This window comes from Pongo pygmaeus, chromosome 23, assembly GCF_028885625.2.
Source record: "Pongo pygmaeus isolate AG05252 chromosome 23, NHGRI_mPonPyg2-v2.0_pri, whole genome shotgun sequence".
NCBI classification, from domain to species: domain Eukaryota; kingdom Metazoa; phylum Chordata; class Mammalia; order Primates; family Hominidae; genus Pongo; species Pongo pygmaeus.
Window position 1 is genome coordinate 34,381,106 of NC_085931.1, and position 13,884 is coordinate 34,394,989.

General features: G+C 41.4%; 1 protein-coding gene across 6 annotated transcripts in view; it reads right to left on the reverse strand.

The window, feature by feature from the left end:
* Positions 1-13,884, reverse strand: part of SPECC1L (sperm antigen with calponin homology and coiled-coil domains 1 like) — a 148,148-nt gene that overhangs the window by 54,159 nt on the left and 80,105 nt on the right. For 5 of the 6 annotated variants that reach the window (XM_054469318.2, XM_054469312.2, XM_054469315.2 and 2 more), the window contains one exon: positions 1,241-1,324. The exons of the other annotated variant lie outside the window; for it this stretch is intronic. In XM_054469318.2, the coding sequence (XP_054325293.1) occupies positions 1,241-1,324 (84 nt within the window). The remainder of the gene's footprint in view (positions 1-1,240; positions 1,325-13,884) is intronic. 6 annotated transcript variants of the gene reach the window in all.

Consider the following 13,884-nt stretch of genomic DNA (forward strand, 5'->3'; position numbering starts at 1 on the left):
TCTCGGCTTACTGTAGCTTCTGCCTCCTGGGTTCAAGTGATTCTCCTGCCTCAGCCTCCTGGCTAGCTGGGATTACAGGTGCCTGCCACCATGCCAGGCTTATTTTTGTATTTTCAGTAGAGACAGGGTTTTGCCATGTTGGCCAGGCTGGTCTCGAACTCCTGACCTCAGGTGATCCTCCCACCTAGGCCTCCCAAAGTGCTGGGATTACAGGCATGAGCCACCGCAACTGGCCTCAGGGCACATTTTAAAAACCTAAATCAATAAGACAGAAGACCAAAACGTATCAAGTCAACTGTTGGGAAACATCAACAATCTTCTGGAAAAGTCCTATTCTGAAGTCTGGCATAGTAAGACATTGTACTACCTTATTAGAATTACAAAATGTTCTGAGAACTGTTCAGTGGGAGTAGGCACTTCAGCCACTGGTATCAGATCCACAACAACAGCTTTCTAAAGGCAACACTGAGTATTGCCACATGCTCAGAACGCAGGGCTGAGCACAGTGACAAGTCACATAGTCGACAAAGTTCCTGACCTCAGATTCTTTCTCACCTCAGAAGAAGGTGGATCTGCAGGAGCCATTAACTCTATCATTCCTGGGCTGATTTAATGCAATCAATGTTACAGGTCAGTAACTGTTTTCCCCTGATTACTAAAAACTGCCGCCCCCACTCCCACCCCCACCCCCACCACCCACTTTATTGGCTAAAATTTTCTCATTGATTTTAGGATAACCACAAGCAGAATGTAACTCTGCATTAGTAAAGCAATGCCCTTAAAGATCCAGAGGGCACAAATATTTTCTCCTGTTATATGATCTTCAAATGACATGCTTATATATTTCTAGCATAATTTTATAATTATGTTTTTTTCATTCAATGTCAATTCTTTATAGTCCTTAAATCAGTAGTTTATTTTAAGTGGTGTGCTAGGAAACTGGATGAGAAAACCTCTTAGAACTTCATACAAAATAGAGGAAACAGATTGAGAAAGAATCTGAACACACACACAGAAAAAGGCTTTGGGATGGTAATTTTAGCTGAGCACAGTACTTCCAATTGATTTAAAGCCCAGCTAGGCCAGGCACAGTGGCTCACACCTGTAGTCCCAGCACTTTGGGAGGCCAAGGTGAGAGGATAGCTTGAGGCCAGGAGTTTGAGACCAGCCTGGGCAACATAGTGAGATCCTGTCTCTAAAAAACAACAAATAAAACAAAAATTCAGATGAAAGTCATCACCTGAGAGGGTCTTGGCACTTTCCATCGCAGGCACTCTCGGGAGGGAAGCAGGCCGGCTGGTTGAAGATGTTCTTAACAGATGCTCTGTACAAAGTAGAAAGAATCCCAACAAAGAAATCTGATGCTGAACTTTAAAGTAATAAAGATACAAAGAAGGTGAGTTTTACTCCTTTCAGCCTTGCAGCTCATCCTTCTTCCCAATCCAGGGAACTTCAACAATTTCCCATAGTCTGTTTATTCAAAACAACTCACATATACACAGAACACAGTAGAACATTCCATTCAATGTTTTATCTCTAGGAATGAGATGCCCCACACAGACGAATACTTCTGAATCCCGGGCTATCACTTACGTGTTTGATGCAATTCCACCAAAATTCAAAGATCCTCTACTGCAACTAGGTCTAAGCTACAAACTAAATGAAAGCTTTGCCTTCATGTGCCTACAGTTAGTGTGGAAGCTACACATATTAATATATACAACCATAGACAAGTCAGGATGGGATAATTAGAGTAACAGAATGACAAAAGTATTATCAAACCACAGAGGAGAAGACATTCTCTTTGATTTCAGGCAGCAGGGTAGGCTTCGAAAAAACCAATGACATTAAGCTGGGCCTTACTGAAAAGAGGTGGGGAACTATATTTTAGCGGACAACAGTCAGAGAAAGGTACAAACACATTCAAGTTAGACAATAATAAAGGCTCAGTATGGCTAAGACATGGGGTATGTGGAAAACAAATAGGACAGCAGGGAAAGGGGCTTTAAAGGAGAATGAGGCTGATTAAGGAAAACCTTCATTACCTGGCATGTGGACTTTAATCTGAGGGCAACAAGGAAGCATCAAACATTTCTGAGCCTTCAGGGAAGGACACAATCAGATATTGCTTCGACCATCTCCATTTGCAGCCTCACCTTGTTCTACTCCTCCCTTGTTCTCTAAACACAAGCTGTCTTGGGAGTTCCTTTAGTTCCTTGAGCATTGGCACCAGCTGTCCCCTCGCCGCCTCCTCTATTCCCTTCTAATCCTGGCTAACCTGATCACCCTTCAGTTCTCAGTTGAACATCACTTCCCGAGGACCTGCTTCCCCGCCAGCACCCGCCAAACACAGACCGGAGTTGTCCTGCTGACTCTCTTCCTGCACACTTCTTACCTAGGGCTACAGCCCGACAAGACTCTTCAGACCAGGACACAGGGAGGCAGTCACAAGGACAACCAGAATTGTTCTTTCTGGTCAGGGTCTGGTGTGTGACTGGGCTAAGAAAAACACCAAACCTTGTATGTAATGAAGACTCTCAGCCAAGAATGTCCACCAATCCTTTTTAAGAACTGACAATTTAAACATGATCCCTCCTAAAAATATAATGATGTCAAAAGTAATGGCATATCATGCTATCTCTTAAGGATAACATATATTCTGCACTCCAAAATTTCTTTTCTTTTCTCTTTTTCTTCTTCTTTTTCCTCCTCCTTCCTCTTCCTCTTCTTCTCCTTTCTCTCTCGTTTTTTGGTTTTTTTGGGGGGGAGCAGGAGAGGCGGGATCAGGATTTCTCTCTGTTGTCCAGGCTGAAGTGCAGTGGCGCAATCTTGGCTCGCTGCAACCTCTGCCTCCCAGGCTCAAGTGATCCTCCTGCCTCAGCCTCCCAAGTAGCTGGGACTACAGGTGTGAGCCACCACACCTGACTAATTTTTGTATTTTTTGTAGAGACAAGGTTTCACCATGTTGCCCAGGCTGGTCTCAAACTCTTGAGCCTCCTGGGTTCAAGCGATTCTCCTGCCTCAGCCTCCTGAGTGGCTGGGATTACAGGTGCCTGCCACCACACCAGGCTTGTTTCTGTATTTGCAGTAGAGATAGGGTTTTGCCATGTTGGCCAAAGTGCTGGGATTACAGGAGTGAGCCATTTCACCCAGTCTCTTTTTATTTTTTATTTAATTATTTATTTTTAAGACAGGACCTTGCTCTGTTGCCCAGGCTAGAGTGCACTGGCATGATCTTGGCTCACTGCCACCTTGACTTCTCAGGCTCAAGTGATCCTCCACCTCAGCCTCTTGAAGGGCTGGGACTATAGGTATGCACCATCACTTCTGGCTAATTTTTTGCAGAGATGAGGTCTCACTATCTTGCCCAGGCTAATCTTGAACTCCTAAGCTAAAGCAATCCTCCCATCTTGGCCTCCCAAAGTGCTGGGATTACAGGCATGAGCCACCAAGTCCGGCAAAAATTTATTTTCTAAGGGTATGAGGAACATTTGGTTATAATTATTTGCTACTTTGGAGGCCTGGGAGAGTGGAAGGATGAGCTTAATAAAGATGGGATGTATATAGCTTAAGAGTCCCTATAGTGTTCTTATCTTGAACAAACATCATCTCTGTGTAAAGAGCCCATAAGCAAGCATCACAGAATTCTGAACTCTGTTGGCAGTTGGCATTTATCCGTAAAGGAAGAGTATATTATGCCCAAAATCTGACAGACAAAACAAAGTCAAAAGAACATGGAAATCGTAGGAAACAAAAATCAATGTTTTACATTTAATCAAATTTTCCATTCTATAATTTTGACACTGTGGTTATTTCCCTAAAAAATTTTAGTCTCCCAAAGAAGAACACAGCAAGTTAAGAAAGTGAAAACGAAGGTTGAAAAGAAAAATAAATCAAAACAAGGTGCTTGCTATGGACACAGGCATAAGCCCTGGTCATTCCCTACATGAAAACTGTCTAAGTTACCTTAATTTTCTCTTTTACAATACACACTATAAGCACAATTGCAAAAAAAAAAAAAAAAAGTTCATGAAATATATTGTTGATACACGTGCCCAACGCTGGCTGAGTCTGTTTCTTACTGCATGGTTAAGGATCCAAATCTGCCTCAATCTGACAGACTGTCCCTGTTGTAGCCCCACAAAAACGCACTGAGAACCCAAATAGGTTATTCTTTTAAAAATTATTTGTGTTAAATTTTAACAGCCACAATCCAGGCTGCTGCCATTTCATGAAGTATTTCCACTGTGAGAATCAAATCTGCCCAGAGGCACTTGTCACAGTAAGAACACAGGTCCATTTACTACTCTACTAAGTAGGCTGGCTTAAATGTTCATGTCAAACTGTCGGTTTATCCCTCTTCAGGAAATAAGATTAGTGTATTACAATTGAGTGTAGCAGGCAGGAGATATTATGTTTACAGTAACAGATTCTATTCTACTGCCATGTAAAGCTATTCTTGTCTTAATCATTCATTAAACAAAAATCATTTAGGTGTCCACTACTTGCCAGGCACTTGGCTTGGTGCAAAGGTCAGAGAAAAAAAGAAAGGAGACAGGAAACTTGCTCTCACGGAACTTGGAGTCTAGAGTAGAAGCATTCAAAAAGTCATTACAAGTGAGGGATGCTAAGAAAAAACAAGTACCGGGGTTCTGGGAACACAGCGGGCAATGTGACCTGGTCTTGAGGGGAGAACAGGAAAGGCCCCCTCAGGAAATGACAGCAAAGTTGAGATTAGAAGGATAATTGATAGTCTTTATGCAGGCAAAGGAGAGCTTAGAAGAAAAAGAGTGTTCCCAACTGAGTGCTTAGCATACCCCCAAAGAAATCTAGGACACTGTGGTGATGTTCAGTGGGAGGGGAAGAGCAGAGTGAGGTAAGCCTTCAAAGGTAGGCCAGAGGGGCCAGCTCAGGCAAGCGTGAGCCATGCAGGCAAACTCCAGGGTAAGGTGTTTGGACTTTATCTAGTTGGCAAAGGGGAGCCAATGGAGGTTTTATCACGTTAGCATTTTTCTGGCTGCAGCAGATTGGAGAGGGGTAACGGTTTATACAGGACAATGAGTTAGAGTATGCAGGTAAGAGATGATGGTGACTTGGACTTGGGTGGTACCAATGAGTATGTGAGGTACACAGATTCAAGGGCTCTTTGATGCAGCAGAATCAACAGACTTGCCGACAGATGGATATGAAGGTAAAAAGGAAGGAGGTACCACATACAGAGGTAAGAAAGGTGAGGAGGATTATGGAAGGAAGAGACATGAACACATTTAATTTGAGAACCCTTTGAGATACCCAGGGAAAGATTTGGACCAGGCAATGAGAGAGAGAGTGCAAAAGAAAAGTCTGATATGAATATTTTGTTTCGAAACTGTGACGGCGTGGGAGTGCACTTGGTGACATGGAGGTTACTGGTAATCTTGGTCAGAGCAATTAATACACTGGTGGAGACAAAAGTAAGATTAGAATGTGCTGAGAAGGGAGTGGGAGATAGGAAAGATGTGGAGAGAAATTGAGCAAGAGTAAGGAAGAAAGTGTAGTAGCTGGTGGGCAAGAGAGGGAGGATTTTTTTTTTTTCTTAACAAAGGAAAGATGTATTTTTAAATGACAGAAAGGAGCTAGCCAGTAAAGAGGGTAAAGTTGAAGATACAGGAAAAGGAAATAAACCATTAAGAGCATAAGGTTAACAGCATCTGACAAAGTCCAAGAGGAGGAGATCCAGGGGTCAGATAAATGGATAAACGTAAACAGAGATACATTCTGATTACTTCAGACAGATACATAACATGGGCATACTAGGTCTGCTAGTTAATTCTAATTGTAGAAATAAATAGTTACAGGTAGTTTTCCCTTTATTGTTTCCAAAATCAAATTTATAGGTAAATAGATTTTAAAATAGAAGCTTTTGCTGATTGAGGCCAAGTGGGGCAGTTAAAATTTGGTCGAAAACCCAGTCTTACTGTCTTGAAGAACTAGACGACATATCCTGGGACAACCATAGCAGTTGGAAAGTGAGGCTGTGGGGAAAATATCAGAAAGGGAGAGCCACGAAAACAGAGCCAACAGTTTGTATATAAACTCTGTCCAAATCCTTCACTGACTTCTGAAGTCCACAAGCACTCATGCTCCAAACAGCTGAATTATGGACAAAATAACTGAACAGGTATTTCAGTTGCAGGGAGAGTTTGGAGTCTGAGGTGAGCCAAGTTAACTGCTTGCTAAAACAAAAACCAATATTCTGCAGAGGAATATAATAGAATCAAGTCTCTCAGCCAGGTGCAGTAGTTCTCACCTGTAATCCCAATACTCTAGGAAGCTGACGGAGGAGGAGGAGCATGAGCCCAGGAGTTTAAGACCAGCCTGGGCAACACGGCAAGACCCCACCTCTACAAAAACATTAGCCAGACATGGTGGTGCACACCTGTAGCCCTAGCTACTTGGGGGACTGACGTGGGAGGACAGCTTGAGCCCAGGAAGTCAAGACTGCAGAGAGTGAGGATCACACCACTGTGTGTGATCACTCTGTGATCCTCTCACAGAGTGAGACCCTGCCTCAAAAAAAAAAACAAAAACAAAAACCAACAAAACACCTCTACAATATGTGATCCTTACACCCAAGACACAACTCAAAATTACTAGATGTACAAAGAAAAAAGAAAGTGAGCCATACTCAAAAGAAATGGAAACCTACCTGAAGATGGCCTATGTCCTAGAAATGGCAGAAAAGAACTTAAAAGCAGCTGTTACAAATGTGACCAATATTATAAAGGAAAATATGCCCTCTGTGAATGAATAAATAGGAAAGCTCAGCTGAAAGCATTGTAAGAGGGTAAGACAGGCTCTCTGTCTGAGATGAAATGCAAAGGACAGCCTAAAACTGAAATTGGAGCAGGCATTAAGAAAAGCCCTCTGGAAAACTATTCCACACTCTAAACACAAAGTATTACTGGAGAAACTGGAAGCCTGTTCTGCCCTGAGGGTAATCACAGCAACAACAAACCTCAAACCCAGCCCAGCTCCTGAGCAGATTAACTCAAAACTCCCACATTTAAAGACCTAAGTAGAAGAAAAGAGGTGTCCATTTCAAGGCATAAAATCAATCTACTATCCATGTAAGATGTCTAGCTTTCAATAAAGAATTGTAAAATATATAAAAAGCCAAGAAAAAGCCAACATACCCAGCTCACTACATCAGGACACAAAGTAATCAATAAAACCAAAGGGTACGGATGTTGGATCTATAGAGCATTTAAAATGACTATGATTAATATATCATTTTATATTTTTATAGAGATGAAGTCTCACTATGTTGCTCAGGCTAGTCTTAACTGCTTGGCTCAAGCAATCTTCTTGCCTTGGCCTCCCTGAGTGCTGGGATTATAGGTGTGAGCCAGTTTTTTTAAAGCCTCAGCCTTAAAAAGAAATTGTTTCATGCCACAAAATGGATGAACCTTGAAAACATGATATTAAGTGAAACAAAGTCTCTAAGGGAAAAGGCAGACAATATGCAAGATTGGCTAGGATTTCCTACTTGATTTTCTCTTATAGCTTCCATCTCTCTGCTGAAATTAGACAAATAAAACTGTGAAAACTGTATCTCTGATTTTCAACTGTGGGCAAATTTGCCCCCCAGGGGATTATTAGAGTATCACCCCCATTCCCCCAGTTGTGACAACTAAAAATTAGAGGCATTTTTGGTTGTCATAACTGGGGAGATGGGGGTGATACTGGGACTCTGGTGGGTAGAGAGAAGGGATACTGCTAAACTTCCTGTAATGCACAAAACAATCCCCCACAACAGTTATGTGGAAGCCAATAAGGGCAAGGCTGACAAACCTTAACCTAAGGCAGCCACTGAAAGAATTTAATGGATACAAATAATAAGTCAGTAGGAGAGATAAAACAAAGTAATAACAAATGGTCAATGGACCCAAAAGAAGGCAGAAAAAGGAAAAAGAAGCAGAATAGATGGATCAAATACAAAACACGACAAGGTAGCAGATTTTAATCTAACCATCATAATAATCATATTAAACGAGAATGGTCTAAATCCACCAATTAAAAGACAAAATGTCAGAATGAATAAAAAAGACTGAACTACATACTGTCTACAAGAAACTTACTTTAAATCTAAAGACATAGATAAATTAAAAGGATGGAAAAAGATATACCATGCAAGCACTAACAGAAGGTTGGAGTAGGTACGTCAATATCAGAAAAGAAAGACTTCAGAACAAGGGATATTATCAGAGATTTTAAAAATATAATAATAATAAAGGGGCTAGTTTTCTAAGAAGACATAACACATTCCCAAATGAGTATGCATCTACCAACAGACCTTTAAGATACATGAGGTAAAAACTGATAGAACTAAAAGGAGAAATAGAAATCCAAAACTAACTTTCAGAGTTCAAGACTATTCTCTCAGTAATTCCTAGAAATGAGCAGACAGAAATGAGTAAATACAGAAGACCCAGAGTTGAACAATACAACCAACTAGATCTAACTGACATTTATTTATAAAACACTCTGCCCAATAACAGCAAAATAAAAACATGCTGCCAAGTGAGAGAAGCCAGACTTAAAAAAAAAAAGCTGTATGCTGTACGATTTTATTTATATGATAGTCTAGAAAAGGTACAACTATAGGGATGAAAAACATATCAGTGGTTGCTAGGGAATGGGGTGTATGGTAGGGGTTGACTACAAAGGAGCAGCATGAGGGAATTTTGGGGGTGATGGAACTCTTGTGTACGGAACTGGGTAACTATGATGACAGACAAATGGCTGTGTGTTTGTCAAAACCCACAAAACTGTATACCAGATAGTGTAAATTTTACTGTATGTAAATTAAAAAAAAAAAAACAGAATGGGGGGAGGGAGGGAGACAAGGGGAGGAGAACAGAATGTAGACTATGACAAATTAATCTGACTGCATTACGAAACCATGACAGACCAACTGAAGGGAGTAGGGAAAAAGGAACTGGCCTAAGTAACTTTGTATATGTATATTAAGGTTGAACAAATACATAAATATATTGTAGATAATGAGAGCCAGGTTTCTCACCCCCAAAAGAAAGAAGTTATAAGTAAGGGAAGAGAAAATTCTGGAATGAACCCATTGGTGATGGCTTGGAGTCAGGTATCAGTACAAACTTACAGTTTTTGATAGGCAGACAGACAGACAGATAAATAAGGTAGGTAGGTAGGTAGGTAGGTAGGTGGGTGGGTGGGTGGGTGGATAGTTAGACAAGATAGGTAGGTAGACAGACAGATAGGATAGTGTATACACATGGGTTGGTACATACGCATACAATTTCCCTAGTTCTATCCAGAGAGGGACTAAAGGCTGTGAAACCCCAGTAGCCATGAACACATTTAGCACCTGGATCTTGGTTTCTTTTTTTTTGTTTGTTTTTTGAGACGGAGTCTCACTCTGTTGCCAAGCTGGAGTGCAGTGGCACGATCCTGGCTCACTGCAACCTCTGCCTCCCAGATTCAAGCAATTCTCGTGCCTCAGCCTCCTGAGTAGCTGAGACTACAAGCGCATACCACCACGCTCAGCTAATTAATTTTTGTATTTTTAGTAGAGACAGGGTTTCACCATGTTCGCCAGGATGGTCTGAATCTCTTGACCTGGTGATCCGCCCACCTTGGCCTCCCAAAGTGCTGGGATTACAGGCATGAGCCACCGTGCCTGGCCTGGATCTTGGTTTCTAAATACTATTCTCTAATAAAAGTAACCAGAACTTGGCCGGGTGCAGTGGCTCACGCCTGTAATCCCAGCACTATGGGAGGTCGATGTGGGTGAATCACAAGGTCAAGAGATGGCCAACATGGTGAAATCCCGTCTCTACTAAAGATACAGAAAAATTAGCCAGGCGTGGTGGCGTGCACCCGTAATCCCAGCTACTTGAGAGGCTGAGACAGGAGAATCACTTGAACCCAGGGGGCGCAGGTTGCAGTGAGCCTAGATCACACCATTGCACTCCAGCAACAGGGTGAGACTCTGTCTCAAAAAAAAAAAAAAAAAAAAGTAACCAGAACTCCTTAGAGAAATGGTTGACTCCAGGGCTGGTGCAGGAAAAAAAACCAAGATGAGGCTGGAGCATCTTGTGGTGCCAGAAAGTACTTCAGGGGTGGAGGGAAGGTGCACTGAAAGAGCAAGGAGTCAGTGTGAAAGATCTCTCAATAGCCACTGATGGAATAACCTGACAACAAAACAAATAAAAATAGTAGTAGATTATAATCCAAAGAATAAGTAATCCATGAGTCTATACTAATATAAATGAATGATGTCAACAGAATAATACATATAAATAATTCCTTACAGATGGAATGAGGAAATAGAAAACCACCACTGAAACACCACGGTAATAACTGTTGTGGGCAAAATGCATAAATAAATGCTGAAATCAGTGAGAGAAAGTTTAAGAAGGAACAAAACTGATATAGTCTAGCTGTCTGTCCCCTCCAAATCTCATGCTCAAATGTAAGCCCCAGTGTTGGAGGTGGGCCTGGTAGGAGGTACCTGGGTCACAGGAGCAGATCCCTCATGAATGGCTTGATGCTGTCCTTGTGAGATCTGGTTGTTTAAAAGTGTGTGGCACCTCTCTCCTCTCTCTCATGCTCCCTCTTTCTTCATGTGACATGCCTGCTATTGATTTGCCTTCCACCATGACTGTAAGCTTCCTGAGGCCTCACCAGAAGCTGAGCAGATGCTGGCACCATGCCTCCTATACAGCCTGCATAACTGTAAGCCAATTAAACCTCTCTTCTTTATAAATTACCCAGCCTAATGTATTTCTTTATAGCAATCCAAGAATGGACTAACACAAAGATATTTACTAATTCCTAGCAGCCAATCATCTAACCAAGTGAACAAAGTTAATTTAACATCAGAAGTAACAAGACACATCAATCTCATGTACCCCTGATAAAATAACTTGAAAAGGACACATCACCTCTGCAGTATCCCTTCCATTAAAACATAAACTCAGGCTAGGCATGGTGGCTCATGCCTGTAATGCTAGCACTGTGGAAGGCCGAGGTGGGCAGATCACTTGAGGTCAGGAGTTCAAGACCAGCCTGGCCAATATGGTGAAACTCCATCTCTACCAAAAAATACAAAAAAATTAGCTGAGTGTGGTGGTATGCGCCTGTAATCCCAGCTACTCGGGAGGCTAAAGCATGAGAGTTGAACCCAGGAGGTGGAGGTTGCAGAGTGAGACCTTATCTCAAAAAACTCAAAAAACAAAACAAACAAACAAAAAATGAAAAAAACTCCATAAACTCAACTTAAATCAGAAGAAAATATCAGACAAGCCCATGCTGAGAGACATTCTGCAAAATAACTGACAAATATTCTTCAAAAGTGTTGAGGTCATGTGAGACAGGTAAAGAGTGAGAAGCAGCTGCAGACTGTTGGGGACTAATGAGATAAGACAACTAAATGGAAAGTAGGAGCCTCGATTTGATTCTAGAATTAAAAAAGGACATTAGTGGAAAAACTGGTAAAATTCAAATAAATTCTGTAGGTTAGTTAATAATATTTTACTGATATTAATTCCTTACTTTTTATAACTGTTCTACAGTTATGTAGGATGTTCCTATAAGGGAAGCTGGGGGAAGGGAACTCTAATATTTTTGTTAAGTCTAAACTTATTTCAAAAGGAAACACACAGAGAGACAGAACACCATAAATACTGATATGCATGCTGAAGGGTAGTGATTATAACTTACTTTGTGATAAAGCAATATAAAAGAATGCCACAGAATCTAGGCTGTGAGTAAGTGGATAATTCACGGCACAACTTCTTGCAACTTTTCTGTATGTCTGAAAATTTTCATCATAATATTTTGGGGAGAAAATAAGAGCTGAGATTGATAAAAATAAGTTCTGATTTTTATCAAGAACCACAGGGAAGAGGAAGAAGAAGGGGGAGTGACTAAATATCCAATTAGACTGTAAAGTGCAGGAGGGTAGGATTTCTATCTCATTTTATCCCGGGACTTTCACGGCCTAAGGCTAGATCTAAAGCTGAGGCAGAATCTGATTTAGAGTAAAAAAGAAAATTCTGTGAAACTTTTTAAACAGAAGGTTTGGCTTTCCAGTAAAACCTCCTAACTTCATACAAATTTATGGTATGTACCCTTAACATAAATCTTTTTTTTTTTCAAAATACTCAGTTTATAAAAATCTCTAGCCTCAAGTAACACAATTTAGACAGGTAATAATGGTATGAATTTCCTTACAGAACACAACTACACTTGGACTAACCAACTTCTTAAGATATCTATATGCCTGAGCTGAGAGACACGGTGATAGGGTCACACTGACACTGGGCAATCCCAGGCTTCTCAACCATTTACACCAGCCAGCTGAGGTTTATGCTTAACATTCTGGAGCTCATCTGGTCACTGTGCACTTTTCAACTACCTGTATCCATGTACTTGGCAGCAGAATCTCTGCTTTTCAGCTTAGGGTACAAATGCTAATTCATATACTATCTACAAAGATTCACTAAGGTGGCACCAGTCATGACCCTAGCCATTTAATTCAACTGCTGGTAATACCAACAAAAGAGCATTTGATTAAGTGCATTTATAGTAAGATTTCTCTGGTATGAAACATTTTCCTGCAAGTGCATGATGCTAAAGGATAACAGATTTTAAAAAAAACTATTGTAGAGCAAGAGGCAGCATCTTTTTTTTTTTTGAGACAGAGTCTCGCTCTATTCTCCAGGCTGGAGTGCAGTGGCGCAATCTCAGCTCACCGCAAGCTCCGCCTCCCAGGTTCACGCCATTCTCCAAGAGACAGCATCTTTTTAAACTTCAGTAATAAAGACACTGAAATTTTTAAAACGAAAATTACACACTGCATTTTTAAATTCATCCCTAAGTAAATAAGACAACCAAGGAAGAAAAGCAGTTCAAGACAGAGCTCAGAAATCCTACTCTCATCACAATTTGGAAAACCACAGTGGCTTTTTATGGCCACAAATCATTTGGTTGTTCTTAGCTTTCTGAGTGGTTCTTTTCTTGAATGACTGTTTAAGATAAAAGATCACAGTATCAACTACTATGATATAGATTCATCTAAGTGTGTCTCCTTTCTCCTGTATTTGCAATGTCTCAACCAGGCTCCACTAAGGCATGACAACAGACTGAAGTGGAGAATGAGACCAGCTTTTACGTAGACTGACAGCATGTACCCCCATGCCACTGGCACTACCATTTGATGCATCACCAGATGATAAAGTAAGAGCCAGGAATAGAATCTTAATGCATTTAATCTGTATTTTCAATAACCTTGGCCTACAGACCTTCCACACCCATTCTCCACCCACAAAAGCCAAGGTAACAGAAATAATTAAACAGTAGTCTTTGCCCAATAATATTCCAAATTCACTTATTCCTAAGAGTCACTTGGGGTGCTTGTGAAAATGGCATATCCAAGCTACCGAGTCTACATCACTAGATCTGAGGGGAGGCCCAAGATTCTATATTTTAACAAGTGACTCAGGTAAGCTTGAGACACAATACTGGTGCTGGTTTCCCCTGGTAAACCTCGCCCTGCTCTGACCCCATCAAGATAAGCCTGGAAAGCAGCAGTGGAGAGTGGAGAAGGCCTTGAGGGTTGGCTTCAGCTGAGCTCAGGAGGTATGGGAAGACCCTGAGCCATTTCTCAGTGCAGCACTCCACTCTCCTCAGAGGCCAAGTGGAACACAGAGCATCACTGTCCTCTGATGCCCCAGGATCACCTCAGTGCCCTCAGATAGGGGTCTCTCCTCCTGGGCTTTCTTAGGGTTGCAGCCACACCACCGTACCCAGGCTGGACTCACAGCTTTAGGGTACTGGCACAGGGTTATACTTACCCTCAGAGGC